The sequence below is a fragment of the Anser cygnoides genome, chromosome 1 (genome assembly GCF_040182565.1).
Source record: "Anser cygnoides isolate HZ-2024a breed goose chromosome 1, Taihu_goose_T2T_genome, whole genome shotgun sequence".
Taxonomy (NCBI): domain Eukaryota; kingdom Metazoa; phylum Chordata; class Aves; order Anseriformes; family Anatidae; genus Anser; species Anser cygnoides.
Window position 1 is genome coordinate 30,382,072 of NC_089873.1, and position 27,998 is coordinate 30,410,069.

Genomic DNA, 27,998 nt, shown 5'->3' on the forward strand with positions numbered 1-27,998 from the left:
TCAATAACGTCTTGCAAGAAAGGCAGAAATTTCAAATGTAAAATTTAATTTATGTATTAACCAAATTCTGCAAGAACTGTAGTTTTTTTTTTTTTTTTTCACTAATTTTCACTATATTAAATGCAAGACATGGAAAACTCATTCAGAAATATTGTACAACCTGTTGTGAAAGACAAAAAAAACAAAACAAAAAAAAAAAAACACCTACAAAACTTATTTGTTACACTTAATTCTTTAATCCAAAATAACCTGTACGATCAGGTCAGAGGCCTACCTTAAATACCTCAACAATTAGATTAAAAACACACACACACACAAAACAAACCAAAACAAGCAAACAGAAAAAACATGAATAGTAACTATAACCAATAAAGGAATAAAACTGTAGTTTTTGTATGCTGAAGATTATCTCTCAAAATGGGTGAGATGTACACTGGCACTGTTTCTTTGTTATTGCTGTTATTCATAACAGTCTTTAAATGCCTTTCACCAGAATAGTGCTGCATATAAAAAAGGCTAAAATTATATTTTAAAAATGGTAACAGTCTCCTTCATTGGGATATATTTTCTAAGAGGTGTTTTTAGGCCTGCATCTGAAGAAGCTTCATATTAATATCTTCAAATATCTTACCAGTAGTAGTGGAACTTCATCCTATCCATTCACGCAATTTTGTCTGAAATATACAGTATGTTTGACATCGTTGCATTTGTAGTTCTAGCATGTTGCCTCTGCAATGTACCCATTCTCAGGAGCATCTAAAGGGCAAACATGAAACTAGATTTCTTATACTGCCCTGCCTGAGGGTCAATAAGAAAACATATTTGCCCTTTTTGAGAAAATAGATGTGATTTAATAAGTTCAGGAATGAAGACAATTCAATAATTTGGACAGAGTAGGCTAGCAGAGCTAACTGGTTTTTTCTTCAGTTGCTATTGCATACATAACACATTTAATGGCAAAGTATTTGCTAGTTTGTTGTTGTTTTCCTTGAGAGGCTATTACTTTCTCCTCACTTTCTTCTTGCTAGTCACAGTGTTTTCTACTATTTTTTTGAATTGTTTTGAAAATTCATTCAAGGAATTCAATGAATTTTCACTGAATTAATTTTGAAAATCCACTCGCATTTGTTAGTGGGTGTGGCCTGCAAAGTATCATTCAGTAGTCCTTTAGTTTATGTAGAATGTTTTGATTATATATTAATTAGTTATAGTGTAGAGATTCTTGCCCGTGAATGGAAAATAACCAGTCATTCATGCATAACAACAAGGTTAGGTTAAAGCTCAAGTAGCTACAAGTTGCTTGTAATTATCTTTCATTTTATATTTCCTTTCTGATCCAATGAATATTCACCAAGGGAATGATAATTTTAACTAAGTGATTTGTAGCTGGATGTTAGCCAAATTGCTTTAACTCCAGGGACTGAATGCAAGTGACATACAAGGACAACACTAATATATTCACTGTGAAGTTGGCAATCTGAATAAATATAAAAAGTAGTAGTATGCGTGAGTGTATCCTTAATCATAAGTATTTTGATATTGGCTTAGAATTTTGATGCATTTGGATGAACTTTTCCTGTGAACAAATGCTCAAACGGTCTTATTAAAGCTGTCTAATGAATCTGCTCTATACTATGAAGTTCTTGCCAAGACATTTAGAAGTGCAATTAACTAAAAGAAAGGTGCAATGGCAGAAGTTATTTTCACAGAAAAATAATATATTTGTTTTATTCAAACTTCATTCTTAAAGTCCCTGGTGGTGGCTGGTTGCCTTAAAAATGCTTTACTGTGATATTTTGTTGGATAACAATAAAACATCTGTGTCATACTTAAAATGATCGTGAAGGAATAATTCCCCTGCTTATTACTAACTAGAAAGTCTGTGGTTTCAAATGCTGTAGCGTATTGCTGTATTCCCATTCTGCTGCCAAAATTAATCAAGCATCTTTTGCTTGTCTCTGGATTGTTCAGGTAGACCCCCCAGAAGGTCTAAAACTCTCTTCTCTGGAAAAGGCAGCAATTAAAATAATGTATTTCCTTTCAAAGAAGACTGCTTCAGGACTCTTACTATTCATTTTAGTCAGTTTGTCTTGAAAATCACCTTCCAGTTTCTGAATGGAAAGTTAAACAAATCATTGGAAACAGACACTATACCGTACTCTAAAATTCTCTGGTTGGTTGAGAAACCTCAAAGCATGAGTTGCATTTGAAGTCTAGGTTATAGCTTATAGTTTGATAGTTATTTACAGGTTTCCTTGTTCTAGTCCTAAAGATTTCAGATAAGAATTACAGGCTTGGTCTTGGCCTGGCTTGATCAGGGGAAGCTTTTCTATGATTCATTTCTACAGAGCTAAACTAAGTACTGTAATTTAGTTTGCATTAGATTGATATATACTTGAAAATGATACCTTCTTCTAGAGTCAAGCAAATTGACCTTGGCTTTTAGCTTTTAGAGTAGAAACCTGCTTATTTGGAGGTGAAGAGCCAAAGTGCACATGGGTAATGTACACATGTAATTTCATGTTGTTTGATTTTTATTTCTTAAAGAACAGCTAATTTTTCAGGGATAGAGACTTCTGTTTTCAGTCTACATCAATCCCTTTTTCATTAACGAAACAGAACACTTCTATATTTTTCTCTGTATCATTGCTAATTATGTTTTTCTGTGCATTATGTTGATCTTATATTCTGTTGTAAATCTTTTCATATTGCAAATTTCTTTTCAATATTGAAATATTCTCAGTATTCCAAAATCAAAATTTTTAATGTGTGTCAGTTTCTAGCATGTCCTTTGTTTAACATTCTCCCTGCTAGAATCCTGTTGTAACTCGTAATTAGAAACAGGCTGATTTGGATGCAAGTTTGCATCTTTGGAAGAGAGAAAAGTACAGGCGGTTGCTTGTATGTGGAGAAAATACAGTTTTCACAGTGAAACCCCCCAAAAAAAGAAAAATTACATGGCAAAATAAGGTATTTTCATGAAAAGCTTTGTAACAAACCTCAGTGACAAACCTTAAATAGTTCAAGTAAGGTTAGGTAGTATGACTTCTGAGAGATCATTTCACCATCTTGCTTTAACGACTTATTTGGTTAGAATTCAGTATTTTCACAAGCTCAATCCCTTTACTAAATACAGTCAAGCTGTTATTTGTTTAACAAGAATTTTATTTAGAAACCGCATGCTCATTTTCAGTTGCAATACATTTTTTTTTGTTTGTGGAGCTTTTGCTAAAAGGCTTGATATCAAATGTTAGCAAATAGCTTGGAGTCCTGAAGAGGATGATGTGGAAAGCAGCAGATTTCCAGAAGCTTATTAAAGAAATCACAATTGAGCTTGTTGGGAGACTTTATTCAGACAATATTATGGCCAGGAAACTCTGTGGGTAGATAAGTAGATAGGCTTTGAGTAATATATTTTGTCAGAAAAATGTATATATGTATATATATATATATTAAAAAAATATAAAATACTTGGTCATATTCTATGTGCACAGAGCTTCTACTTAATGCAGAGAAGATATAACTCCTACTAACATTCTCATTTTCCGACCATCTTTGAAGATGGTCCATGTGTTGTAACTGATAGGAAACCTCTAGAAAGTGCCTTCCTCCTGAGCAGAATCAGAACATGCTGCATGCAAGCTCTTTGCCTTGCTCCAGGGGAGGAGTAGTAGGTGTGTTGGTACTCTAGCTTGAAGCTTGCTGTGAGGGTCACACAGGAAATTTCTGGAAAGAAGGCTGGCAGGACCACATCATTTCTGCTGCCTTTTGTGCAAGGAGAATGGGGCAGGGCAGAGAGAATTTGTTCTTAAATACTGAGCTCATTCCTCAGACCTGGGTGTCTGTGGGCTATCTGTGTGATTGTATCTTGAGCACTTTACTTTACAGAGCCAGAGCTATTAGCACTTACTGCACAGTGAAAAATGTACTGGTCTGTAGAAGCTGGAGAATCACTTTGACAAGTAACCTTATAAATAAACAGTGGTTAATTGCAGAGGCCTCTGATATTTCCATTTCAATGAAACCTACTATTATGGTGACCCTCACTTTTACAAGATAATTTATTATCTAAATTTTAATGATGTGTGATTACTTTGTTCTGTTAGGTATTTAAATATAGCTTGATATTCTCTTATTTTACAAAACCTTGAAAACAGTAAATATCTTTATGTGATAGTTAATCCCTTTATGTGATTTTTCAACTCTCAGAAAATCCAATATGCAGTTATGCATGTAAATAATAGGTTTGTGCAGTATGATACTGTGTATACATTATCTATCAAATCTGTTTATTCCTACAAGACTTAACTGCAGCAACTATTATTCAAAGTGAGAAAATCTATTTAGAGCTGTCTCATTGCCTTGTGTAATCTGCTAAATCACTTGTGGCCACAGTGGCCATTTATTGTTACAGTAAATAGTGTAAAAATTCCACACCCACGTTGGACTGAGAAAAATCTCAGTCCAAATCTCTCCCAAGATGGACAGAACAAGCATTGCCCTCCCTCACAGAAAAGAAGTAAACTGAAACGAACTACTTTGGAAGGGTGAAGGTAAGACTCTAAAGACTTTTATTAATTACAGAGAAGGAAGAAGTGCATAACAACTTCCCAATTGTGGCCTGCAATCAGAGTCTTTTTAAGGTTTAATGAAGCAGAGTACTTGAAAATAGCAGGAACGTAGCTGGGTGAGTGAGTGGGTTGGTGATCTGAGAGAGTGTTGTTAAGCTGTACACAAATGATGATGAACACAGAGGCATTGATGCAGGAGGCTATCAGGACCCATTCCTTCCCCTGCTGTTACCGTAATTATTATGCCCCATGACAGCCAAATAGGAAACGATACGTGCTGGATAACAGGCTGTTTTTAGTAAAGTTGTTCAGTTTTAACTTCACTCACCAACTGGAGCAAACCAAACCTTAAATTTACTTAAACTGATTTAAGCAAGGACTGTGTTTGTCTGAGTGTAATCAGGCAGTTACAAAGAATTGAGCTAAAGCAATTTAAATAGTTACTATCCCTCTGCAAATGTTGCTGGTCTCAATGTAATAATAATAATAATTAAAAATTCTAATATTTTATTTCACATTGCTTGACTAGTTTCATGAATACTGTTAATCACTGACTTCAACCAAATTGGTAAATTCTCCCAACGTTTTCTTTATCCATCCCAATTGTAATGGTCTAGCCATCCCATAACTTTCTGGTTACTTCAGAATAAAACAATTTCTGTCCTTCTGTCCATCCATCTGTTCCATCCCACAGTTAATGATACGTTAGTCTCCGTCCCACTGACAGGCTACATTGTGCAGCTTTAGGCATGTGGTTTCCTTGTTGTCCAGCGTAGGAAACCTATGAGATTTCCTCTTTTCCCCTCAAAGTGGTAATTTTCTTTCTTGCCCTGAGCTGCTCATCTAGCTTTTGGAATGGTCTCACCAGCTGGCAGATGCAATTGTTTTACTCAACACCCAGAAGCTTTCATTTGCCATCCTCAAGAAATAGCTGTTTCTGCTACGCTGAATCAAGAACACTCATGGAAATGACCTAGAGCTTTGTTAAACTGGTTTAAGCTCAACTACATTTGGGAATTTGAATTTGTTTAATTAAATTAATTAAAATTTACTTTAGCTACTTTGAAGCCACTTTGTCAATGCTAATCAGGTCTTTGTAGTGCTTTAGTGCTGTATGAATTAAGACAAAGGCATTCTGGCTTCGTGGGTGGCAAGACCGCTTAAAGAGTTGCAACAGAAAACCATCAGAGAGCAACAGGAGAGAAGGGACACAGGGAGCTGGGGGCAGCAGGGTGACAGGGCAGTCCTTCACCCCCAGGGTGCAGCCGCTGGACAAGCAGCACGCTGCCAGCCAAGGGACGTGGTCGGAGCAGCCCGGAGTCCAGCTTGCCAGACACATCTCCTTGTATGAGGCAGGTACAGGGTCAAGCTGGCAGGTTAAATTTGAGGGTAGGATTGTCAGTCCACCTGGTAGGAAGGAAAAAAAAAAAAAAAAAAAGCATATGTAAAGCACTCCAAAAAAAGGTACTATAGTATTTTCTCATGACAAAGACTATCTCTGGATAATGAGAGATGTATTGATTATCTCAGCCTTGTCTTTGCTGTTGAATGCACACTTTCACGGTCCGTGTCAATTCAGAAATGCAGATCAAGTGATATAAGCACCTGCAGCTTGTGTGTAGCGCACAGTTAAGGGTCCTTCAAATAGATATTGGTTGACAAGCTCTTTTTTTTTTTTTTTATATACACCTAATGACTTTTGTACCCACTTTGAACTAAGCAAAAAAGAAGCTCTTAACCAAGAAAATAATGAGGCCCTCAGGTGTCTTATGTTGGGTATCCAGTACCACTGCTCATTTTATAAAATTTCATTTGAACTATATTAGCTTTCTAAAATATGTATGATTAGAAACTGATCAGTTGAGTACAGGGATGTACTGTAATTCCACACATAATAAAAAACATTAAATACACAGTATGCACTAGTGTTTATATAGCTAATTTTCTTGCCAACATTTATTATGCTTTTTAGGGTTTGTTGTATTAAAATGGGGAAGGCCTTTTCAATTTCATTCTTACATTTTCTGCTTCAGTACATGAATGAAGGCATTGTGATTCAACAGTTATGGAGACGACTGCATCTGTCTCATTAAAATGCTTACAGTCTAAATTTTTTTCTGGAAGATACGTGATTTCTCACTGAACTGCTGGCAGCAATCGAAAACTCATTTATTCACAAATGAACTTGGCAGTAAAAATTCTAGTTTATACATTTTTTCTCTCTTTCTGTGTTATCTCCAAAAGCTACCTCTTGATGTCATTAATATTTTAAGAAAAGAAAAAATACATTTGTTTTCATAATATGGTTATAAGTTGTTATTGTAGCTTACAAAATTGTTCTTGAGTGAACAGGGTTGTATGTACTGTTAAATCTAATCTATGCAGTTTTTAATTATTTACATTTACCCTTTTATGCAAGTAGTTTGGGATTTTCCATAAGCTGGGAAATATCATCTTGTACTTTTAGGAGAATAGTTCTATTGCCTTTTGCAAAGACCAGATGACATGCCATCTTCTCAAGGTTGAGAATATATTTATTAGAACAAATGTGACCTGAGATCTATCAGCCAAGGTTGTTGTAGAAATTTATTTACTCATCCAACACTCAGCTGGGTGGACCAGCACTGAGCTGACTTTTTTTTTTTGTAATGCAATTCTTGCGACTTTGTGACTGTTCAAATAAATTCACAGTTCCTGGTTTATGCTTTCTTAATTATAATCTTTATTGTTTATTTGGGTTTTAAGCTGTTAAACAAGCTTCCTTCTAGCCTGTCTGACCTTCTTTTTAGAATTTTCTACTTAGACTCCAATGTCAAAAATTCACATGTTAACATTTACAATGCACCAAAAAAAAAAAAAAAAAGAGAGAATAAGAGATAAAATCTGGTATTAATTTCCTTATTTCACACTCTCACTTAAGCAATGGCCACACCTTTTGTTTAGGTTACACCATGGTATATTTTTTACACTTTTTTTTTCTTTACATATTTTTGTCATTTTTTAAAGTCAGTTTTTCCTCTGGCTAAAACAGCCACTTCTTCCAGTTCACCCAAGGTTTAGGCATGCAAATGTAAGTTAGTAGAGCAGAAGAGAGGAGGGGAAAGTTTAAAGAAAAACTTAAGAAAGTTTAATGGAGAATAACGTGAGGGGAATGCCATTTTTTACCTTATTTAATTTTTTTTTTCAAACATAGCATTAAATTATTCAAAAAGTGGTCATGATACTGCTGATTATAATTATATAAAAGAAAAAAAGGGTCTTGCATCTGTCTTTGGATTGAATAACGACTTATAGGATGGAAAATAAACATAAGTGTTTGTCAACCATGTCTTGAAAAGGGGGAAGATCTTCTGTTCTTATACCCAGCATTTGTCATGCATAAATGTAGGCAGTAGAAGTGATGGTAGCATTGCTAGCATGTATATACAAACCCTGGCATGTGTCAGAAAACAAACTCCATATTTTTTCCTTTTCTTATGGACACTGAACTATAAAAAACAAACAAAGAATTGAAAAACTCTGAGGAATAAGCTAAGAAACCACTTGAAATTTTCTCACAATTGTGCCACAACAATGACATAGTAATCATATAATTACATACTACAGAAGTTAGGCCACTAATAACTTGCTTGCATTACAGAAGTTCAGTTGACACAATGCCATGTTTCTTTGAGATGTCTAGCCTTGAATGTGCTTTAGATTCCTGCCTTCCAATTCAGTATGGGTATACAGGATGTATTTTTTGCATGGTAGAGACCCCATGAAGAAAATGCGTGTTGAAGTTATGCAGTTATCTTTATTAATCATAGGAATTGAAAAAGAGCATGAATTAGCCACGCCATTCGCAACAATTTTTCAACCAGTTACAGTCACAGTGTATAAACTAATTATCAATGGGACAAGAAGTCTGTACATAATATTATGTTATGTACTTTCCTATCTCAATGGAAGACAAAATATAATGCACTATGGTGAGGTATTTCAACTATTCCCTTTATGTATATTTCCCATGGTTTATTTATTAAGTAATAATATAAAAACAAACCAAAATATTTATTTTTCCAGATAGTGATTGTGTTGGCTGGCCTAATCCAGCTGTAGATGTAACAGATGTTGAGAGAAGGCAAGTGGAGAGACAGCTGTGCATGTACCAGCAGTGTAGCCCTGCGATGCCTATGTGGGGTTACAGGTCAGGGTCTATTACGGGTCTATTCACTTCATTCAGAGAGATAATACCGCCTAATCCTAGTAAAGACAAGTTTGTGAAAATCTAAAGGAAGAACAGCTTTCTTTTTTCCCTCTGAGGAGCTGATAAACAGGCGGGCGCTTGCGGGAGTTCCTGTTTGTTCTTATACAACATGTTTAAGTCACAAACATCCTTGCCTGCTGAGCAGTCCTTGCTGTCACTAGTTGTTTTGCAGTTGGTGACTCATCTTGCCAACTTGAACTGATTGCAACTTAAAGCTAGGAAATGTCTTCTCTTTCAAATGTGACAACTGTATATGTATTTTTAATAATGTTTTGATTATGTTCCGATTATTTATTTTTGAAGACTAGAAGACTAGTCCCAATGCATACTGTCTGCATAGCAAACTTGAACATCAGAGATGTGTGCACTGGTAGCTTTTGATCAAACATTATAAATCACAAATGTTAATAGTATTGTCAATTAGGGCTTTGAATATACAGAGTTACTTAAGTGCTAAGTGCTAGCATTGCTAAGTGTTAGCATTGTTACCTCTCAGTTAAAAAGAGACACGGTCTAATCCTGAAATGTATGCTTTAAACAATCCTTTAACCAAAATATGTAGACACCTTTTTATACTCTCGTATAGTTTCTTTCAAACAAGTAAGGCTTATTCTTAGAATCATAGAATCATTAAGGTTGAAAAAGACCTTCAAGATCATCTAGTCCAACCATCACCCTACCACCAATGTCACCCACTAAACCATGTCCCTAGGCACCAAGTCCAACCTTTACTTGCATCATCATGGCATCCAACAGCCCTACTGTTGTATCGTCCTAAATGCTGCCAGCTTGAGTTTTAAGGAACTGTGTGAGTAACTGTTCTGCAGCGATGCATCATTTGGAGCATATATACAAAACCTATATTTGGATTTTGAGACAGAATTATCTCAGAACACCATGCCATACAACTCTAATACATTTCAGTATTCATATTTATGAATATTTATGGTCTTTGTCTGCAACAAATGCCTATTAGGAATAGATAGTAAAATAGATAGTAAATCTATCTAAAAAATATATCTAAAAAAATAGATAGTAAAATATTACTGAGAGAAACCACATCAAAAGGTTAGATTGTTCTAAACAATTAAATTTGTGTTGCAATAAGCACCACTGTGGTAAAGATCTGTATTGTTTCCACAATTTTCCACAATTTTCCCTTGATATTTGTCTCTTCATAACCCCAGTAATGTGTAGCGCTGTTCTTGCTTTCTTAAGGTAAGGGGCTGAAAGTGCTTCTCTCAAATGGCAGTTTGTGTTTCAAACCTGTTTTGGAGATGCACTTGTCATGGAAATATGAAGTCTTAAGTTTAAATGCCAAGGTAACAATGCTAAGTTTGAATTAACTGAGTTAACCGAGTTAATCTTTCTGTGCTTTTTACAGGTGTTCTGGGTCAACAAGACATGCAGTATCAACACATTTCAGAATCTGTCAGTACTGTCCAAAATATACAGAATAATATGTGAACCACATATTTATAAGATTCAATCCAAAATCTAGTAGAAATTCTTAAAAGTTTTGTTAATGCTGCTGCATATCCTGCATTTATTCCTCCCAGGTTTTCATGCTGCTAGCAGTGATTACATTTCCAACCACTAAAAAGTAAAGAATTGTTTTCTTCCATATTAGTTTCTTACGCAAGCCTATATCATCAATACTCCTAGCATGAATTTTATTTGCTAACCTCTTGACTGTTTTCTTGGAGGGGACTTTCATCCTTTTTTCCAGGAAATGTTCAGAAAAAGAAAGCTTTTTTAAAAATAAAATGTGGATCGACAGACTAGAGAAATGTTAAGCTGGTATAAACATTTTGACACTTATCAAAACTGTAGAATTCACCTAGTTCTAACATGGATTCAATCTGAAAAGAATAAAGATACAAAATTGATAACTTATTTGAACTTTTGCCTCATGGAGGATGGTGAGGAAGGCATCTTCAGAGTGTGTGACAAGTGTATGGAAAGTTTAATTCATCCTTTTCCCCTCCCTTCTTGCTTCTCCTTCCAGTCTCTACCTTTTCTAGCAATATTCTGAGCAGTGTATCATTTACTTGGAGAAAAAGGTGACAGCGACCTTCTGCAGGGAACTGTCACACAGGATTGGGTTTGACAGGCTGGGTGGGCGAGGGCTGGTTTTGCTGCTGCCTGAGAGGGAAGAATACATTTTGGGTGGAATAACCCAAAACGGTACGGTACACTACGGGACGGTAGTGTGGGAAGAGAAACATTGCTGGGGAGCTGGGGAGCAAGTGTGCAGACCAGACCCTCAGGCTGTGTGTACAGATTGGCCTTCACAGAGCAGGGGAACAATATCTAAGAAGCCTGTAAACTGCTTTGTGTGAAGGGAAAATCATCTGTAAGTACAGATATGTTACTAATTCATGCTGTTCACTGTTGTAAACACTTCTGGTTTCTCTCATCTTTCCTTTTATTTTTTAAAATAAATAATAAATATGTTTATCATCATACAAGACAGGAAGTGTCTTTGCAGACCAGGATTCTGAAAATCTTGTGGCAAAAACCAGCATAGGACACCATTTTATTCTTGGCAAATTTTTCAGAGTTCTTTCATGTCTGCTCAGGTGATCAAAGTCTGTTAAAGCAATATCCTCAGTTACTGTTCAGGGTTCCTTCTGCTATCTGTGAAAGCACACAAGTAGAGGATAATGCAATTAGTATCAAATGGAGCACAATGCTTGATGACCTGCTGACATAGTAGATCAGCTTTTGACAAAGAATATCATGTGGAAATATACTCCCTATTAAATTTCTCATTGCTGCTCTTTGCCAAATCCTCATAAGCAGGTCATAACTCCCATTATTACAAGGATTTCTCTCACAGTAGCCAATCTATGGTTAATTCAGCCTGACTTCATCTGCAGAGTGGACTCCTGCAGTTAATTGTGGGCATTTTTCCTGAAAGGCTATCTAAGCTAAAAGCAGAAGTTGTGAAGGAAAAAAAAAAAAAAAAAAAGTTAGTTTGTAGCCATGTCCAGTTGTCTTAGCACTGCTTTTTTTTTAGAAAATGTTAGTTTTTTTTTTTTTTAGAAAATTAACTTTTAGAAAAAACTAATTCATCCCACTTTAATTATTACCTTCTGTGCCTTGACAATAATGGAAAAAAACATTTATATAGTATGTGGCAATATTTTACAAAAGTAATTAAAAATAATTCCAAATTCAAGACTTGTATTGGCCTCTGTAGATATTTTCTAAATTGTTTTTATTTTTCTTTGAATTTATGTTTAACTGATTCTCTATTCTTTTTTTTTTTTCTTTTTCTGATTTCTCAACAGAACAAGCTAAATTAGAATGTAAGAATTCAAAGCTATAAATAGTTTGTCTTTTCTATCTGTTTTTAAAAGTAGCAGTAGAAGTTCATTTAGCTTCCAGGAATTTTGCTGCTGATCTTAGCAGACAAAGATCAGCTTGATCTCTTATTTCTTAATCCACATGACATTTGAAGATTTTTTATTAAAGGTGTGTGTTACAAATATACGATTTTAAGAGTATACATTTTGTTGTTATTGGTCTTCCCTTTATCTTACTGCTAATATTTTATTTCCTGTCATGTGTATTTTTTTTTCTTTTTAATCTATTCTAGATTCTTATAAAGTAGATGAAACAATATTTTAAAGAAATTTATCTTTAATCATTTCATATTGAGATGGTTAGAGTAAGCTGAAGTTTGGCTTCCTTTGTAGTCAATGAGGAGAAATTCTCCTCCAAAAGGTGATTCATTCCACTATAATTGTCTGGTATCTTCTGTGCCCTGACAATAACAGACTTAACTCCTCTGGAAGGCTTAGCCTCTTGACCATAGTAGAGGTTAAATGCAAGAAAGTATCAAGCTGTTCAGAAATATCAAGAATGAGATTTTCTCAGCAGGTGCTTGAAGTGGCATTTAGGAAAATGTAAAAAGCAATGTGCTTCTTCTCATTTTTAGGTGATTGAAAAAAGTAGACAAAAACTTAGGATTCTTCAGAATCACAAGATAGTTTCCTCTCTAAATTAAATAAATTATGTCTATCTAGTATCCCATATGGTAATCTGAGAATGATTTTCAAACATTTGATTACATTTTGTAGTTTTTTGTGCCTTTCTCTGTTGTCTGTTTCAGCAGAAATAAGTCATGTTTTATTTCTAATCAGAGTAGAATATTTGAGCAGCTATGATAATGATGAAATTTGTTTCTTACACTACAGCATAATGGTTAACAAAACTGAACATTTTACTGTTGTTGACTTAAGCGTAAAAGACCAGATATTCTCATAGATCGTAATAACTTCCTATTTGATAGACAGAAATTTCTGTGTATGCTTTCTAAAGCAAATGTTAAAGTATAGAGTTTTTCAACCCTTTGGAAAAGGTGAAGATAAGGTGAAATGGCCAGTTAAAACAGCAAGTAATTAATTGAGTCTCTCTGTTAGCAGGAAGAAGGTCAAGTGCACATAACTGTTGTGATTACACAGTCTGCATTACAAGCGGCTGAGTCATTTAATCTCAAAGTGGTTAGACTGGAAGGCTATTAAATGTGATTTTACTTCAAAATACTAGCTATGCTTGTGAGTTACTATACTATCTTAAAATTTTCAGAGTGAATTGTCATACAGTTTTGCAGTCTACCAATTATTTTTACTCTAATGAAACAATTATTTTTCAGTTTTTCGTTTGCTTTGTTTTTGTTTTTCTTGCCTCACTTTAGCTAACGGTGAAATTTTGAAAAGTTAACTTACTGTCTTATGGAGACATGTTTGATTTTTTCTTTCTCTCTTTTGTCTTGACTTTGCCCTGTAAGTGATTCTGAAAGTTTTTCAGATACATAGTTTTGATTGCTGGATTCAAAAAGGCCTGCTTAATTTTGTCACATGGCAACAGTAGATCTAGTTTCCACAGGGGAAAAGTCCAAAGTTATCCACTAAGAACCAGCTTATTTGTTATAACTTTTCAATATCTCTGTTGAAATAAAGAAAACCTTCTGCAACTGATGTTTCATTTGAAAATGAGGCTGCAGCTATATAGCATGCTGTAGATAGACCAGGGAAAACTGAATTTCACTGAAAGTGTGCAGATCATAGAATCGTAGAATCATTCAGGCTGGAAAAGACCTCTAAGATCATCTATTCCAACCTTTAACTTAGCACTGACAATTCCACCACTAAGCCATGCTACTAAGCATCGTATCTACACATTTCTCGAAGACCTCCAGGGATGGTGACTCAATCACTTCCCTGGGCAGCTGATTCCAATGATGAACAACCCTTTCAGTAAAGAAATTTCTCCTAATAATCCAACTAAGACAACCTGGTGCAACTTGAGGCCGTTTTCCCTCATCTTATCACTTGGTGCTTGGGAGAAGAGCCCGATCCCCACCTCATTACAACCTCCTTTAAGGTAATTGTAAAGTACAATAAGGTCTCCCCTGAGCCTTCTCTTTTCTAAGCTAAACAACCCCAGCTCCCTCAGCCACTCCTCATAAGATTTGCTCTCTAGACCCTTTGCCAGCTTTGTTGCCCTTTGGACACGCTCCAGCACCTTGATGTCCTTCTCGTACTGAGGGGCCCAACACAGTATTCAAGGTGCGGCCTTACCAGAGACGAAAACCAGGGGACAGTCACTTCCCTAGTCCTGCTGACCACGCTATTTCTGATCCTTATTCTTTTTCTCCTGAATTTATTTTAGAGATCTCTGCTAAATAGCATCTGGTACCAGGAAATGCGTTATGGATGTGTATTTACCATAAAATCTACTTTTTTTTCCTGAATGTATTATCTTTGGAGAGATACTTTCCTGCTCTGCTGGAAGACTCAAGACTAAATCAGAATGTAGAGAGGAACTAAAGCTCTCTGTGGCATGGGGGGCAGTGAGAAGGGGAGAGAATTGTGAATATCCAAGAACTGCAGATCTTGAGGCAGTTGTTTACGTGTCCTGTGTATTCCATGGCTATATGGCAAAGCGTATGAATGCTTCACTGGGACTTTATGTTTTATGATATTCAGATTGTTATTTCTGTGTAGAGTGTGCTTAAAATTCCCCATGAAGTTTCAGGGATGCTTTGCTTTAATTGCTGTGAAGTTTAAAAATTAGTAAATCTAAAATACTATCTTTCCAACAAGTACATGCTTGCAATCTAAAATTGTTACAAAACACTACTTTGTGTAAAATAATAAATATTTTTTTGGCAGTGAGTGCTTTTTAACAGAGGTTTGACTAATAAATGCTAATACAATGTGGAGTTAAATTAAGAATTACAGGACATTATTAGAAATATAATTTTCCTTGTATTTTTAATTATATCATTGTACATATTTTCCAGTGGAGCTGCTGAACAAATCAAGCATCACTGGAACTTATGCTTAACCAGTTGGTGCAACTGCTGTCTTGAAGTACTTATTTTGTAAATCATGGATGAAAAAATGGTAAATGCTCAAAATGTCTCATAACAGAGGGAATTCAGGAACAATTGAGGAACGTTTTCCATTCCTGTCATTATCTGTTAACATTGTGAAAATTATGTATGATTTCTGTATAATATTTCAGTTTGAAAAAATTTCTAAACTGTAGAGGTTCCTTTAAATTTATAATACTGTTTAAGGTCAAAAGGTGCAAACATTGCTGACAGGCAAGCATGGACTGAAACATGTTTTTTATAGTGTGGAATACCATTTTGAAAATGCCTCTTCAGCATCTGAAGGGGAAGAAAGACAAAGGGGAAAATGCAAATAATTTCAAAATTTGCAATACATTTTCAGTATTTAAAACAAACAAAGAGAAAGGCCTTTAGAAAGTCTTATCTGAACAAAATGATCACAAGGCTTATTGTCACTCTATCAGTAGAAACTAAAATATGGTTAAGATTAGTCAATTCAGAATTAGGATTTGTCAAGCAAACGTGGAAGCTCTTACCAATAAAATTACAAAATGATTAGGTAAAGGCAATTTTGATGATAGCAATAATATAGAATATATGTTTTCATTAAGACTATTTTTTACTAACACATAATATCCTGAAGTAGAAGCTTGCCTTTTATGTAATAAATGTAGGCCATAGTAGACATTGTAAATTGGCTAAGTTCAACTGTGAAGATGTATGGTAATATTTCTATCAGATGGCTTTGTGATCCAAAGTCAAGTACTCGTTTTTTTTTGTCAGTTATCTTCATAATCATTGGTTAAGCCTGTGAAGAGCATAGGGATAGACAGGGCAGTAAATAAAGCATCCCAGTTGTTATAGCATGGCCTGAATCAATCACCTGGTTACAACAGATATATATCACTTTACAGAATGTGAAGTACAAGTAGTAATCAAAACATATTGGTTAACTGTTTTAGCAGGCAGTTTACTCAGAGAAGAGTTTAGATGTTACTTTTTGTATCCTCTTAACATCAGTTCCTACTATGAAAAAGATGAGCTTATTGCCTGAATATATGAAATTAATGGAAAATAAAAAAGGAAAAAAGGAAAGAATTTTTGCATTAAGCCAACATAATAATGCTAGATTACTCTCCTAAATTTATTGTTAAGTATAGTAGTAAACCCAGCTGAATCTTCTCATGTTTGTGTGCCATGAAGAAATTGTAAATGTTGGAGAAAGTTTGAAGCCTGGTCATAAAAATGATTCTGGAATCGGAAAACTAACTGTATGCTAAGGAGCTTGAGGAGCTGATGTATCCAAGAGAAATCTAAGAAAATTGTTGTGCCCAAATCTTTCTGCATGAAGAAGAAATAAAACATTGAGTGTTTTTTTTGCCTTGGAGGAGAAGGCATGAACTTGAAATTGAAGTTGCATAAATTCCATTTTGAATGCAGATGCGATTTCCTAATAGGAAGGATAATTAAACTTTGAAGTAATTTATCTGGATGATAGACTCATTGTCATTCAGAATGTTTGAGATGATTCTATAACCTTCTATACAATGCTTTATGGTAGAATTAGTACTGTTCAAAAAGACAAGCAAAAAGGGATCCGTAGGCATTAAGATGATCAGTATGATCTCTTCTGGCATGCAGAACCTGCATATTGTTGTTTTTGTTGTTTTTTAAGGTATCAGAATCATGATTCTTCATATATTTGAATGGGACCAAAGGCTCTGCATAGTTACAAGTACAAAATAGCATATGTTGGAAGGCACCACTGTTGATCATTTAGGCCTACCAACCACTCAAAGCAAGGTCTGCTATGAAGTTAGGTCAGACTTCTCAGAGCCTTGTCCAGTCAAGCTCTGAGCATCTCTGAGTTTCTCAGTCTATCTGTGAAGCCTGTACCGCAGCTGAACCACATGCAGTGCGATTTTTTTTTTCAATTTTTTTTCTTCTGGTGTCCATCTGGAATTTCCCTTGCTGCAACTCATGCTGTTTCCTTTCCTCTTTCTGTTGTGCACTTCTCAGAAAAGTCTGACTCTTTTCTTTCTAATCATCAATCAGATAGTTGAGAGCAGTAATTAAACCTTTTTCTTCATCTCTCATCTGCACAAACCCAGTTCCATAAGCCACTGCTGTTACATTACTCTTCTGTTACTATTTTTTTGGTGGCTCTTCACTATATCCGGTTGGTCAATATCTGTTCTGGTGGGTCAATACTGAGCACAGATACTGGCCCTGATTACTGGAAACATCTAATAAAGCAATTTTACACAACAGAATATGGCAGCAGGAATGACAGCAAAAAAGAAATAAGTGCGGTCAGTTTTTTTTCCCCTGCTATTATATTGTGCTATTTTCCACAATGTAAAAATTGTCTCAGAATCTGTGATATTATTAGTTAAATATTATGTTTATTGTTGTATTCAGTATCTGCTGGGACTAGAAAGAAATTAAATATTCACTGATGAGGTAAAAAAAAAAATTAAGTTTAAGTCAAATTATTAATTGTGATCTTTCTCTGCATAAATTATGGAATTAAAACAAAACTTATGGATTGGGAAAAAGTGAATTGAACGTATTAAAATGTTTTGATTTAGAAAATATGTGCATATATTCGGTAAATTTGTATTCTTATACAACTTTTATAAATAGATCTGCTGGATCTGTTTATCCTAGCTATTGTACTAGGAGTGATGAAAGAATGGATATTGCTACGTATTTCCCACTGCACAGAGCTTAAGCATCAGCTACTATGCTGACAATGGGAAGCTCCTTCTTCATTGACCAAGGGCACAGATCTTGTTTTTGATGATAAACATCTTTATCTAGTGTATGATTCAACCAAGTAGAATACCCTCTTTGTCTTATTAAGCAAAACCAGCAAATAAAGATGAGATAGCTACTACCTCTGTTTTTCCTCTTCCTCCAAGCATGGTTTAAAAATAAAGCCACCAAAATTGTACTTTGAATTGTACCCAATTCTGTAGGTATATTAGTGCCATTTATTTTGGGCTCCAACTACATTTTAGTTACTGCTCTGGCTATTTTCTGGATCCCCAGAAGGCTCAAGAAGGAGATAAACAACTAATTTTTCATCCTGCAGCAGGTTTGGAAATGCCCAGAAGTGTAAACTGTAACCGTATTGGAATTTTCAAATCAGACAGGAATGAATTTTGGGAAATGAAGAGGTCATTGAATGGATGGCTTTGAATCACAGCTTTAGATTAAGATCTCAAAAGTTCCCCCTTCATCCCGTTTTCTGGAATTGAAACCTTATTATCTAGCATTAATGATGTGAATCAAAGTGGAAATGATGTTTGTGAAGGAGATGTTCTCCATTATTTCAGTCTTTTCATGCTATAACAAAACAGTGTTCATTGTTTCAGTCACTTCCATATAAATGGTAATCAAATCACATAAATCTCAATCTGAAGTAAACTGAATAATCTGAAGGCAAAATTCTATCTGCTGCCTAAACATCTTCCTTTGATCTCATAGAAAAATAAAACCATGTGCTAACAGTAATATGCATGTATATGCATGTAAATAGATAAATTTAAACACAACACAAACTTCAGGCACCTTTCACTTCAACTTATTAATAAATACCATTCAATGGCCTGTTTTGTAAAATGCTCAGTATCAAAATTCAAAGAATTTTCAAAAGTGAGCACAAAGAAACTAAACAGGTTGACTAAGATAATGGATAGGTAAAATTAAACTTCTAGATCATCAAAGTATTCAATTCAAGCTGTTTAAAACATATTAGCTGCTTTTTCATGATGAGTTCACGGTATAACATCTTTTCCCAGCACATGCACCTAGAAACTCTGAGTGCTCATTCAGGGAAGAAAGTAGTGAAGTAGTATGAAGTAGTATTTATTTAGTTAAATTTTGTAGCTATTCAAGTCAAATTTTTGTCTTCTGATGATAACTATTGTGCTAATATGTGTTGAAAAGTATAATTGTTTATAATTGCTTTTGGTGTGTCTGCTGTGTGAGCATCAAACATTGTGTTTGAACATTATCTGGGATCAGTGGATTCCTTTTTTATTTATTACAGAGACAGCATGCTTGGCAGGGAATTATATCATATAGTATTTGGGTACACATGTTAATATATCCCTCTGGGGAGTAGAAATGAATTAACTGTTTTCCTTCACTTATTTTGCTGGGATCTTAGGGTATAGCCCAAAGCGTACTCCCTCTAGAAAAGCCTGTAGAAATTTCAGGTCTAAGCTCTTTAACATGATTTGCTGTGAGCACTTTTGAGAAGAATATAGTTAGACAATATAGTTAGACAAATCAAAGGGTTAAGTAACACATACAAAAAGTAGAATTGCTACGTTAATTTAATTATAGATCAAATTTTAATTAGCTAACGGAGCAGTTATATAAAATTGTGCTAGGCAATATCCATTAGAGTAAATAAATAATCCAAATGATGGAAGGGGAAAAGTTTTGAAGTAATATTGTGACTGAAGTACTCAGATATTCAATCAGGAAAGCAAGACTTCAGAGAGTCATCAGCCTTCCAATTGTTTTCCAGGTAAATGTGTTCTGTAGTACTGCTATCCTACACTGTACGTTCCCCAATACAAGAATGAACATAGAAGAATGCATGCTTGTATAAACTGATGTATGTGTACTTGTTCATGTGTGTATGTATGTATATATTTATGTTTTCTGTAGGAGTGTATGTTTAAATAAAAACATAATCAGTGTTTCAGTTTTAGTGGAGTAGAGCTAATAACTCTAAAAGGTTGTCAGTACTTTCCTGAAATAGAACAAGGTCTTGCTTTCAAACAGAGAAGCAACTGTTATACCCCTCCTCAATAAACTACCTCTTCTTATAAACTTGTCAATTATCAGTATATTTCAGACTCTGATTTTGGGGATGTACCACTTTAAAAACCTAGCTGTAACTGTCTCACCAGTCTTCCTTTTCTCAATATTTTCTTCCCATGATGATATGCAGTATCTTTAGCTCTGAAATTATTTTATTTATTTATTTATTTATTCGGTAATAAGGAAATTGAGCTCTTTATAGCTCTACTTCTAAAGCATATCTTTTAACTTTTGAATCTAATGTGTGTGTAAGCAGGATAAGGTTCCTATGTATTCTCCTTTTTCTTTTTTGTTTTCTTTTTTTCTTTTTTTATTATTTTTTTTTTCCCACCAGTATCAGCTGGAGAGAGAAAAGTGCCAGAATACTGTGTAGGCTGGAGATTAGAATATTGTATCTTAAAGTACTTGCTGATGATGCATAAGAAATTTGAATCTGCCCTAATTGCTGGGGTGATCCACCTTCTCTTCTACTTAACCTAACTCGCTTATTTCCTTTTCAAACAAGTTGCCCAACATGACAGGCTTTAATCCAAAGTTAATGATGTCCTGATGGCATAGGCATTTGTTTTTCTTCTTTTACTGTAGTGGAATTGCTCATTAGTTTTTAATTAAAGCTGTGTGTAGATGATGGCTCTACAGCTGAAAGAGCAAGACAAACATACAGGTTTAGGATATCCAGCTAGGTTTAGGAGAAGGCTAGGATTATTACTAGAAATTAATTATGTCAGGTTGCTTATACTGAGTTGCTAAGGCTGCATCTGGAAAACTGAATACAAATAGATACCACGTCTAGTGTTCCCTTGGTATTTATTTTTTACCTTAAAGCTCTGAATCTGGATTTTGACGTCATTATTCATGACTTTGTGAATGAGGCTGGGATTTCTGCATTGCACCGTGCATAAGCTCACTTTTACGAACAAATCAGAAATTGTTGCTAAGGCAGAGTGAAATGTCCCATCAACAAATGGTGTTTCAGACAGAGAGGATGTTTCTCCTTTGTTCTGTTATTTGCAGCCAGCCATCAGGTGATCTGTAGGTGAAGTTTAAAGAATTGTTTTGACAGATAAAAATCTAAAATATTTATCAGTCTTGGATGCTACAGAGATCATTGCTTTCTTTTTGTATTACAGTGTTTGTTCTTCTGAGGTGCTTGAAAAAAAAATAATAGTTCAGCTTAAATAGAAGTTGTTAACAATGAATTATCATCAAACTTGAGAGACACACTGCTAGACTTGCCTGTTCTACTTTTCTTTACAAAAAAAGGAAAAGTGACTATAAGTGGAATAGAATTCAATCTCTATTTAGCAAGTGGATTTATTTTCCAGAGATGTTTTTCCTAGTGCATTCCTGATGTGTTGCTACCTGCTACTTAAGCATTAGTTTTTGTAATGTGCTTGAGATTTTCATAGTCATCCTGACTGTTTCTACTTGCTCTATTGTCCCTAATTCACGCATAGTGAGAAACGATTTTATGTAAATGAGAAAGTATATTTACTAGGGAAAATATGGACTTAACTGTTTTAGAGACCGATTTAGAAAATGGTTAAGATGTGTCCAAACTGACCCCTCTGTGAAACATAAGATCTGGATCTGTCTGTTAAGTGTATGGATGGTTGTTATTAATTCATATTAATGATATTTATATCTTCTGAATGCCATCTTTGGGAGAAAAATAGTCATTGTGTGTTAGAAATCTCATTTCTTCCCACGCAATATTGTTTGAAATGAACTTGTCTGAACATGACCTTTTATGTAAGGAGAATGAAGAAACAGTGTAATTTAGGAGCGGTGCAAAGAAGTAGATCAACAGTTTCTTTCATTTTTTCATCTATTTCCTTCTGTTTTGAACAAATCCCATTTTCAAATATTATTTTTTCTTATCTCATGCAGATATTAGTGAGAGAGGAGTACTAAAAGATTACTGGTTGTTTGTTTCTTTCCCCACTTTATTGTTTAATTTTATCTGTAGCTGAATATGGTGAAATTTCAAAGACAGAAATTGCCTATGTCTGCATGTTATTGTTATTTCCATAATCAATGAAATCCCACTGTTAAACTAAGCACCTTTCAGGAAGGCATCGATATCCATCATTTTAGAACTAGTCTCTCTCACCTCCTGTTTATTTAACGTGGCTCTTGAACAAAGCATTCTGATCTCCTGTTGAAAATCCTTGATTTAAAAGTGGTTGTGAGCCTGCTACTCCCTCTCTTACCATTCCTTTGCCATTTTCATGACTTTGATTCAAAATGTTAATATAAAGTTTATTTTAAATTATTCTGGCTTCAAATATTAAAAATATTCATGAGTTATAATAACTATCTAGAAGGAATTCCTTTAAGTCTTTTTGATAAATTATGTGTTTTGTTTAAATATGTCATTAGTAGCAGAAAATTACCCATACTTTAGAACTCATATCTCAGAGACATGTTTAGTCTTCCTCAAAGATGTGAGGTGTTGTTTTGGTGATGTTGTTTTGTTTGCTTGTTTGTTTGTTTGTGTGTTTCAGAATGAAGGCAAATTAAGGGAGATGTTAGTACTTTCACTACAATATATAAGTGCTAATCAAGTGTAAATGCTAACATGGGACATTTCAAAGAACCTTTGAAAGTAAAGTGTTAAAACAGGACAGAATTTTGAAAGAGTGAACCTAAAATTTGTTTTCATTCAGTCTTTAACAAATGCACAATTCATCACAAACAGTATGTGTTATTTCCATTAGTTAAATTTTTACAGGAAAATGCTAAAATCTGAGTATATGTGTATAAATGATAATTAACAATGAAATAGTTTTTACAAGTATTTTAAATGTAGAATAGCATGTAATAATAAAACATTCTTATTTAGGCTGCCCTCTAATTTAGAATGAGAGAAGGCCAACGCCTGCTAGAGCGTGCACTGAAGCCTGCTAGGAAACAGCATGAGAAAGTGCTGTGGATCCTCCAGATATTTGAATCATATGAACATCTAAAACTTGATTAATTCTGCCCAAGACTGAAATGTAAAAATATTACAAAAATGTGTATTCTCAGCCTGAGATGAAAGAGAAGAGTAAACTGGAATATACAGCTCTTTGGGTAAAATCTATACTAAATAAAATCTTACTGTAAATGTTTCACAAAAATGACTTGAAAATTCCAGTGCTGACTAGGGAATCAAAATATGGTCCTTATTCGTGTTCACTGTTCCACACTGCTTTGTGAAAATAGGGTTTTCAGGTTTTTAAACTGTAAAGTGAATATATCAGATCTTTTGAAATTCAAAATTATGCTCCTTTAATTTTATTTCATTACGTTGAAATATAAATATATTGCAAATATATTGACACAAAAGTAAAACTATTGAAACATTTGGAATACTTTCTGAATTCAAATTAAAAAATTATTTTTGAATTCACCTGAAACAATTTTTCTTTTTAACTTTTGGAAGTGAAAGTGAACTGCAAATGCCTGTAGTCTTGAAGTCACTAAAAGCAAGTTTTTTAATCTCAGCTTTGCTTTTTAAGAAAATGTAGTCTTAGTGTGCTACCTCTTGACCAGAGGTGAGCTCAAATTTACATTGTGAAGATGGCATGGCCAATGTTTTCAGGCACAAATCCTGTAATATACAGGTTTGTTATTGCATTGCTAGCAGGCTGTACTTGGAGTCTAATATAAAGAACCTGAGCATCAGCAGAAAATCAAAAAATTCACTGCCTTTTCAATATACAAGCAGCAGATAAAAAGATTTTTTAAAATAACATAAAAACACTCTACTAAGTTTGCATAGTTAAATAATTAAAAGTTAAAAATAAAAGAAAATGACGTAAAGTATGTAGGAAAGAAAGTCCTTGGTGCACATGGGTCTACGTTAGTCTATCATTAAACTGAAATAGAATAACACTTCTAGGGTTCCTATCTCTTAATCTTCCTATCTCTTAATATACATTCAGAAAGTTGGACTATTCAGACTGGGCATGCAACTTCAACTTTGTTTTTTGTAATACTATGTAATGCATGATCATAATCCACTCAGTATAGTATATTCATATATTTCATAACTTGAAGTGAAAGCTTGGTATTATATTAAGAATCCTTGATAGCTGGAGAAAATTTTACTTGTCTTTTTAAACTCTCCACAATTCCCTAGGCAAGGTTTAACTAAATTAGTGATAAATATCAATATAACATAGGGATTATTATTTTTTTTTCCCAAGGTGAATGAATGACATTCATGTTTAAACACAATATGATGTTACAGTTTCATGGAGAATTTGGGTTTTAACATATGAACCTGTTTGCAAAGGTACCCTCTTCTTCAATAGTGGGACATTTTATTTCTAATGATGTGAAGTATATTTTTCATGATAAAAGGTATGTTGATTATTGTAGTGTTCGTATGCAGGTCATTTTTCAGTATCTGCTCTTCAATGATGGTTTGCAATGAGAATGATTACAGTAGCTTCACTTCAGGATGGAATATCATGATTGATGCTATATCAAGGAGAACTTGGAATCTCCTAATAACTTTAATAGTGTCTATTTCTTTGTGGAATTTCTTTTCATTTTCTTAAAACAACGGGAACATTACTGATTGTATAACCTTATCCCCTGTCTCAGGTCTCCTAGAAACCCTGAACAGAAGATCATTAAACGAGTGATTGCTCTTGAAGGAGACATTATCAAGTAAGTATTTTAAGCCTTAGTCTCTGAGTCTTTGTAGGAATAGTGCAGCTTTTCAGTGGATTTTAAATCAGTATCCTAGACAACGAGAACTTTCTAGTATTTTCTTTCTATCTGTCCTTAACAGGGTGTCAGTGTTGTACCTGTCTCCTTTTTAATGAGAGGAGAAATGCTACACAAAGCTACTCACTCTCTCATGAAAGGTACATGTGTGCAAATAATGCTTATTTCTTAGAATATCACATATCCAGGCAGGTAAGCATACATCATTTTTTTTAAATAAGATTATAGGGCTCCGGTTTTTTAGTTAGAGAGTCCAGCTGCTGTGTCATACTATGGCTGGCAAATTAAGGTCAGATATTCTTTTTTTTTTTTTTTTGGTGGGGGGGGATGGGGAGGGAGAGGTGGGTCCTTTTTTTCTTTTTCTTCCTTTATTTTTGAGACAAAGAACCCTCACAGATGACTGCCTTTCCTGCAGTCTGTAGGAATCTGTAGGGAATATGGTGGGACTGGTTTGGAGTAAATTATTCTATCAGAAAAAGAATTGCAGAAAGAGTAGACTCTCGAGTACTCCAGGACTTAGTTTACTCTGACAGATAGCCCTTCCTACTGGGGCTGATTGGAAATAAATTACTAGTAGATGTAAATCAAAAGTTTTTGTGGAAACAGTATCATTTTGATGAAAACGCTTATTTGAAAGGGTTTCTTTTTCCCAGGTATAGAACAGAATAGGCACAGAGCTGGGATGGTAAATCCCTAGTTTCCCACACTAAGATATGAATGACCCTGGGAGCTCTTAGACAATATGGCAGTCTGAGACTCAATTCATTTGGATAATGATTCTTGCTCTGGTGTAGTGAATATTTAAGAAGTACTTGGCAGCTGCAATTCAAATCAACAATTTGAGTGTGGTCTCAATGAGCCCTAGTTAATGGCAGCACTGACGGGCTGTTGGGCTCTGTGGGTTATGTCTGTGCCTTTTTTTTTTTTTCTTTTGCAGTCCATATCACTTTTGTTTTACTAAAAAATTCACAAACATCTCAGTTTGAGAAAGAAATTCTGACATTTCTGTTGAAGCAAAAGGCTGAAATAATAAATGCTAAGAAAAGATTTTGATGTTCAAAAACTATGGATATCTACAGCTAAGACTAGCTATCACACAAAAGAAATAAAAACATAGGAATAACATGTGCTACTGAGTCAAAACCTATTATCTGAGTAAACCTATATCCTAAAGAAAGTACTCGTTCCTTGATATCGTTGATATTATTGCTGATATTATAAGTGGTAAGACTGGTATTCGTAATTCAGTATTCCTCATTAATTTCTGTAGCAATGTCAGAAAAAGATTGCAATAGAAAATAATTTCAAGTGTTACTTTTCAATATTCTATATTATGAACATTATTTGTCTGTATTTTTGAAACGGAATGGAAATTTTGATAATATGAAAGATGTTTAATAACTTAAATTCCAATTATAGGAAATTAATTATGCTGTACATTCAAATGCCTTAAAACTCTGAACTGTTTGTTAACTTCTGTGGGTGTTCTTGGCCAAGTGGACAAAGGTGTTGGAGCATAATAGCTGAGAGTGTGTGAAGAATAGTGTAAGAACCTGTAGGTTAGTGTATCACATGGGGGTATAGAAGACTGAGTGATGATTCTCATTTGTCTTTGTAAAAACAGGTTAGGTTAATTTATTGTTAGAAATATTAATACCAGTAATTCAAATGTACTTTTTATTTTCTTTTCTTTTTTTCTTTCTTTCTTTTTTTTTTTCTATCTGATCACATGGAAATTGTCTCAGAGTCTTTTGCTTAATCTGTAGAAAGTTGTTTTTAGCTGAAGAATACATTATTGGGCTATTACAACTTTTAAGGTTTTTTTACATGCCATTGTCCCTTAATTGTTTGTATGTGTAGACAATGTAAATAATACTTTTTGCAGGACTAGGTAAAGCAAAAGCTTAGATAATAAAAAAACAAAGTGGCAAATTTTTTCTAAAATAAATATTATTTTTGTAATAAAACCACAAGCAGGTGTCTGACTAGGATATTTCTTACTAAAACAGATGACTGGTTATGCTAAGAAACAAACTTTTTGACTAGGATTTTGATAGGATTTTGATTCCTATTTGATATATCTGAAGACAGTCTTTATTATTACAAACCTGAAAGTATTGGTGTTGATGATGAAGATTTTATGTCTATCTATTTATATACATTAAATTAATCCAGATCAACATAAAAATGATTCTCTTAATAAAATTGAGAGTTTCTGAACATGTGCAAAAAGTAGACCTGAAGGTATTAAAATGATACTCTTATCTATTGTTCTGATTCCTTTTTGGTATGGGTGAAAAGTGATGTGGAACTGATATATGCTGACCTTAGAGGAATATTTGAAAATCCTTGCTCCTAATGTCTGAGGTGGAATATATATGCCTGTACACTAAAAAAAACACAACATGTAGTTAGGCCTCTTGCTGCTCCAGTGATCAATCTGAATTTCTTCTTGCCAAGAAAACAACCTGGCTCACTGCAGAGCAGTTATTTCATTTCCCACGTACAGAAAAGTGAGAATCATGAATCGTGTATAGTGGGGTTCATGTGCTTATGGAGCTACTTGCAGGTATAGCGGTTTTGCAGAGAGGTGGTGGTTATATAAAGAATTGTGCCATGTTGGACATTTTATGTGGAAGGTCAGTGAAATGTATGAAGTCTGTCTGTTGCTCTGCAAATTTTGTTTGATGTCAACTGACAGAATTAATGAGGGCATGCTTTCAGTGGTGAGCAGACTTTCATTGTGAAGAAAGCTATGCAAATAACTGTGAGTTGGAAGGTATTTTCATTTGGTGTTCCACTAGATGGGTGATAGATGATACGGTCTGTGGGTCTGTAGTTATGCTATCATAGATGAATGAATCATCTGTATTCAATCTGTTTGGTGCGTGTTATGGGATAATTTGTTACAGGAATACTGTGTTGTCTTATTACTTAAAATAAGTTAGTTTTCATTTACTATCTGTTAATAACTGAAAGTAATGAGATACCATATAGACAGAGACATTATTATCAAAGGGCAGGTTCCATGTATTTTGACTTGTGTTCAGGTGTCTTAAGTCCACAGCTGAAAAATCCTGTTTTTCAGTCCTTCATTTCTAAAAGGATTAAATAAGAGGAAAAAATATAGCTACATTTTGAAAATAAAAATGGCTACATTCTAGTTTAGGTGAGACATCTATAATGGGTCCATTCTGACCTTTCATTTTGCATTATTCAGGTAGTCAGAAATTATGAATGACAT

At 34.4% G+C, this 27,998-nt stretch overlaps 1 protein-coding gene across 11 annotated transcripts in view; it reads left to right on the forward strand.

Moving 5' to 3' along the window:
• IMMP2L (inner mitochondrial membrane peptidase subunit 2) overlaps positions 1-27,998 on the forward strand; it is a 465,930-nt gene that overhangs the window by 286,971 nt on the left and 150,961 nt on the right. For 10 of the 11 annotated variants that reach the window (XM_066991682.1, XM_066991687.1, XM_066991732.1 and 7 more), the window contains one exon: positions 24,629-24,694. The exons of the other annotated variant lie outside the window; for it this stretch is intronic. In XM_066991682.1, coding sequence (XP_066847783.1) covers positions 24,629-24,694 — 66 coding nt within the window. The remainder of the gene's footprint in view (positions 1-24,628; positions 24,695-27,998) is intronic. 11 annotated transcript variants of the gene reach the window in all.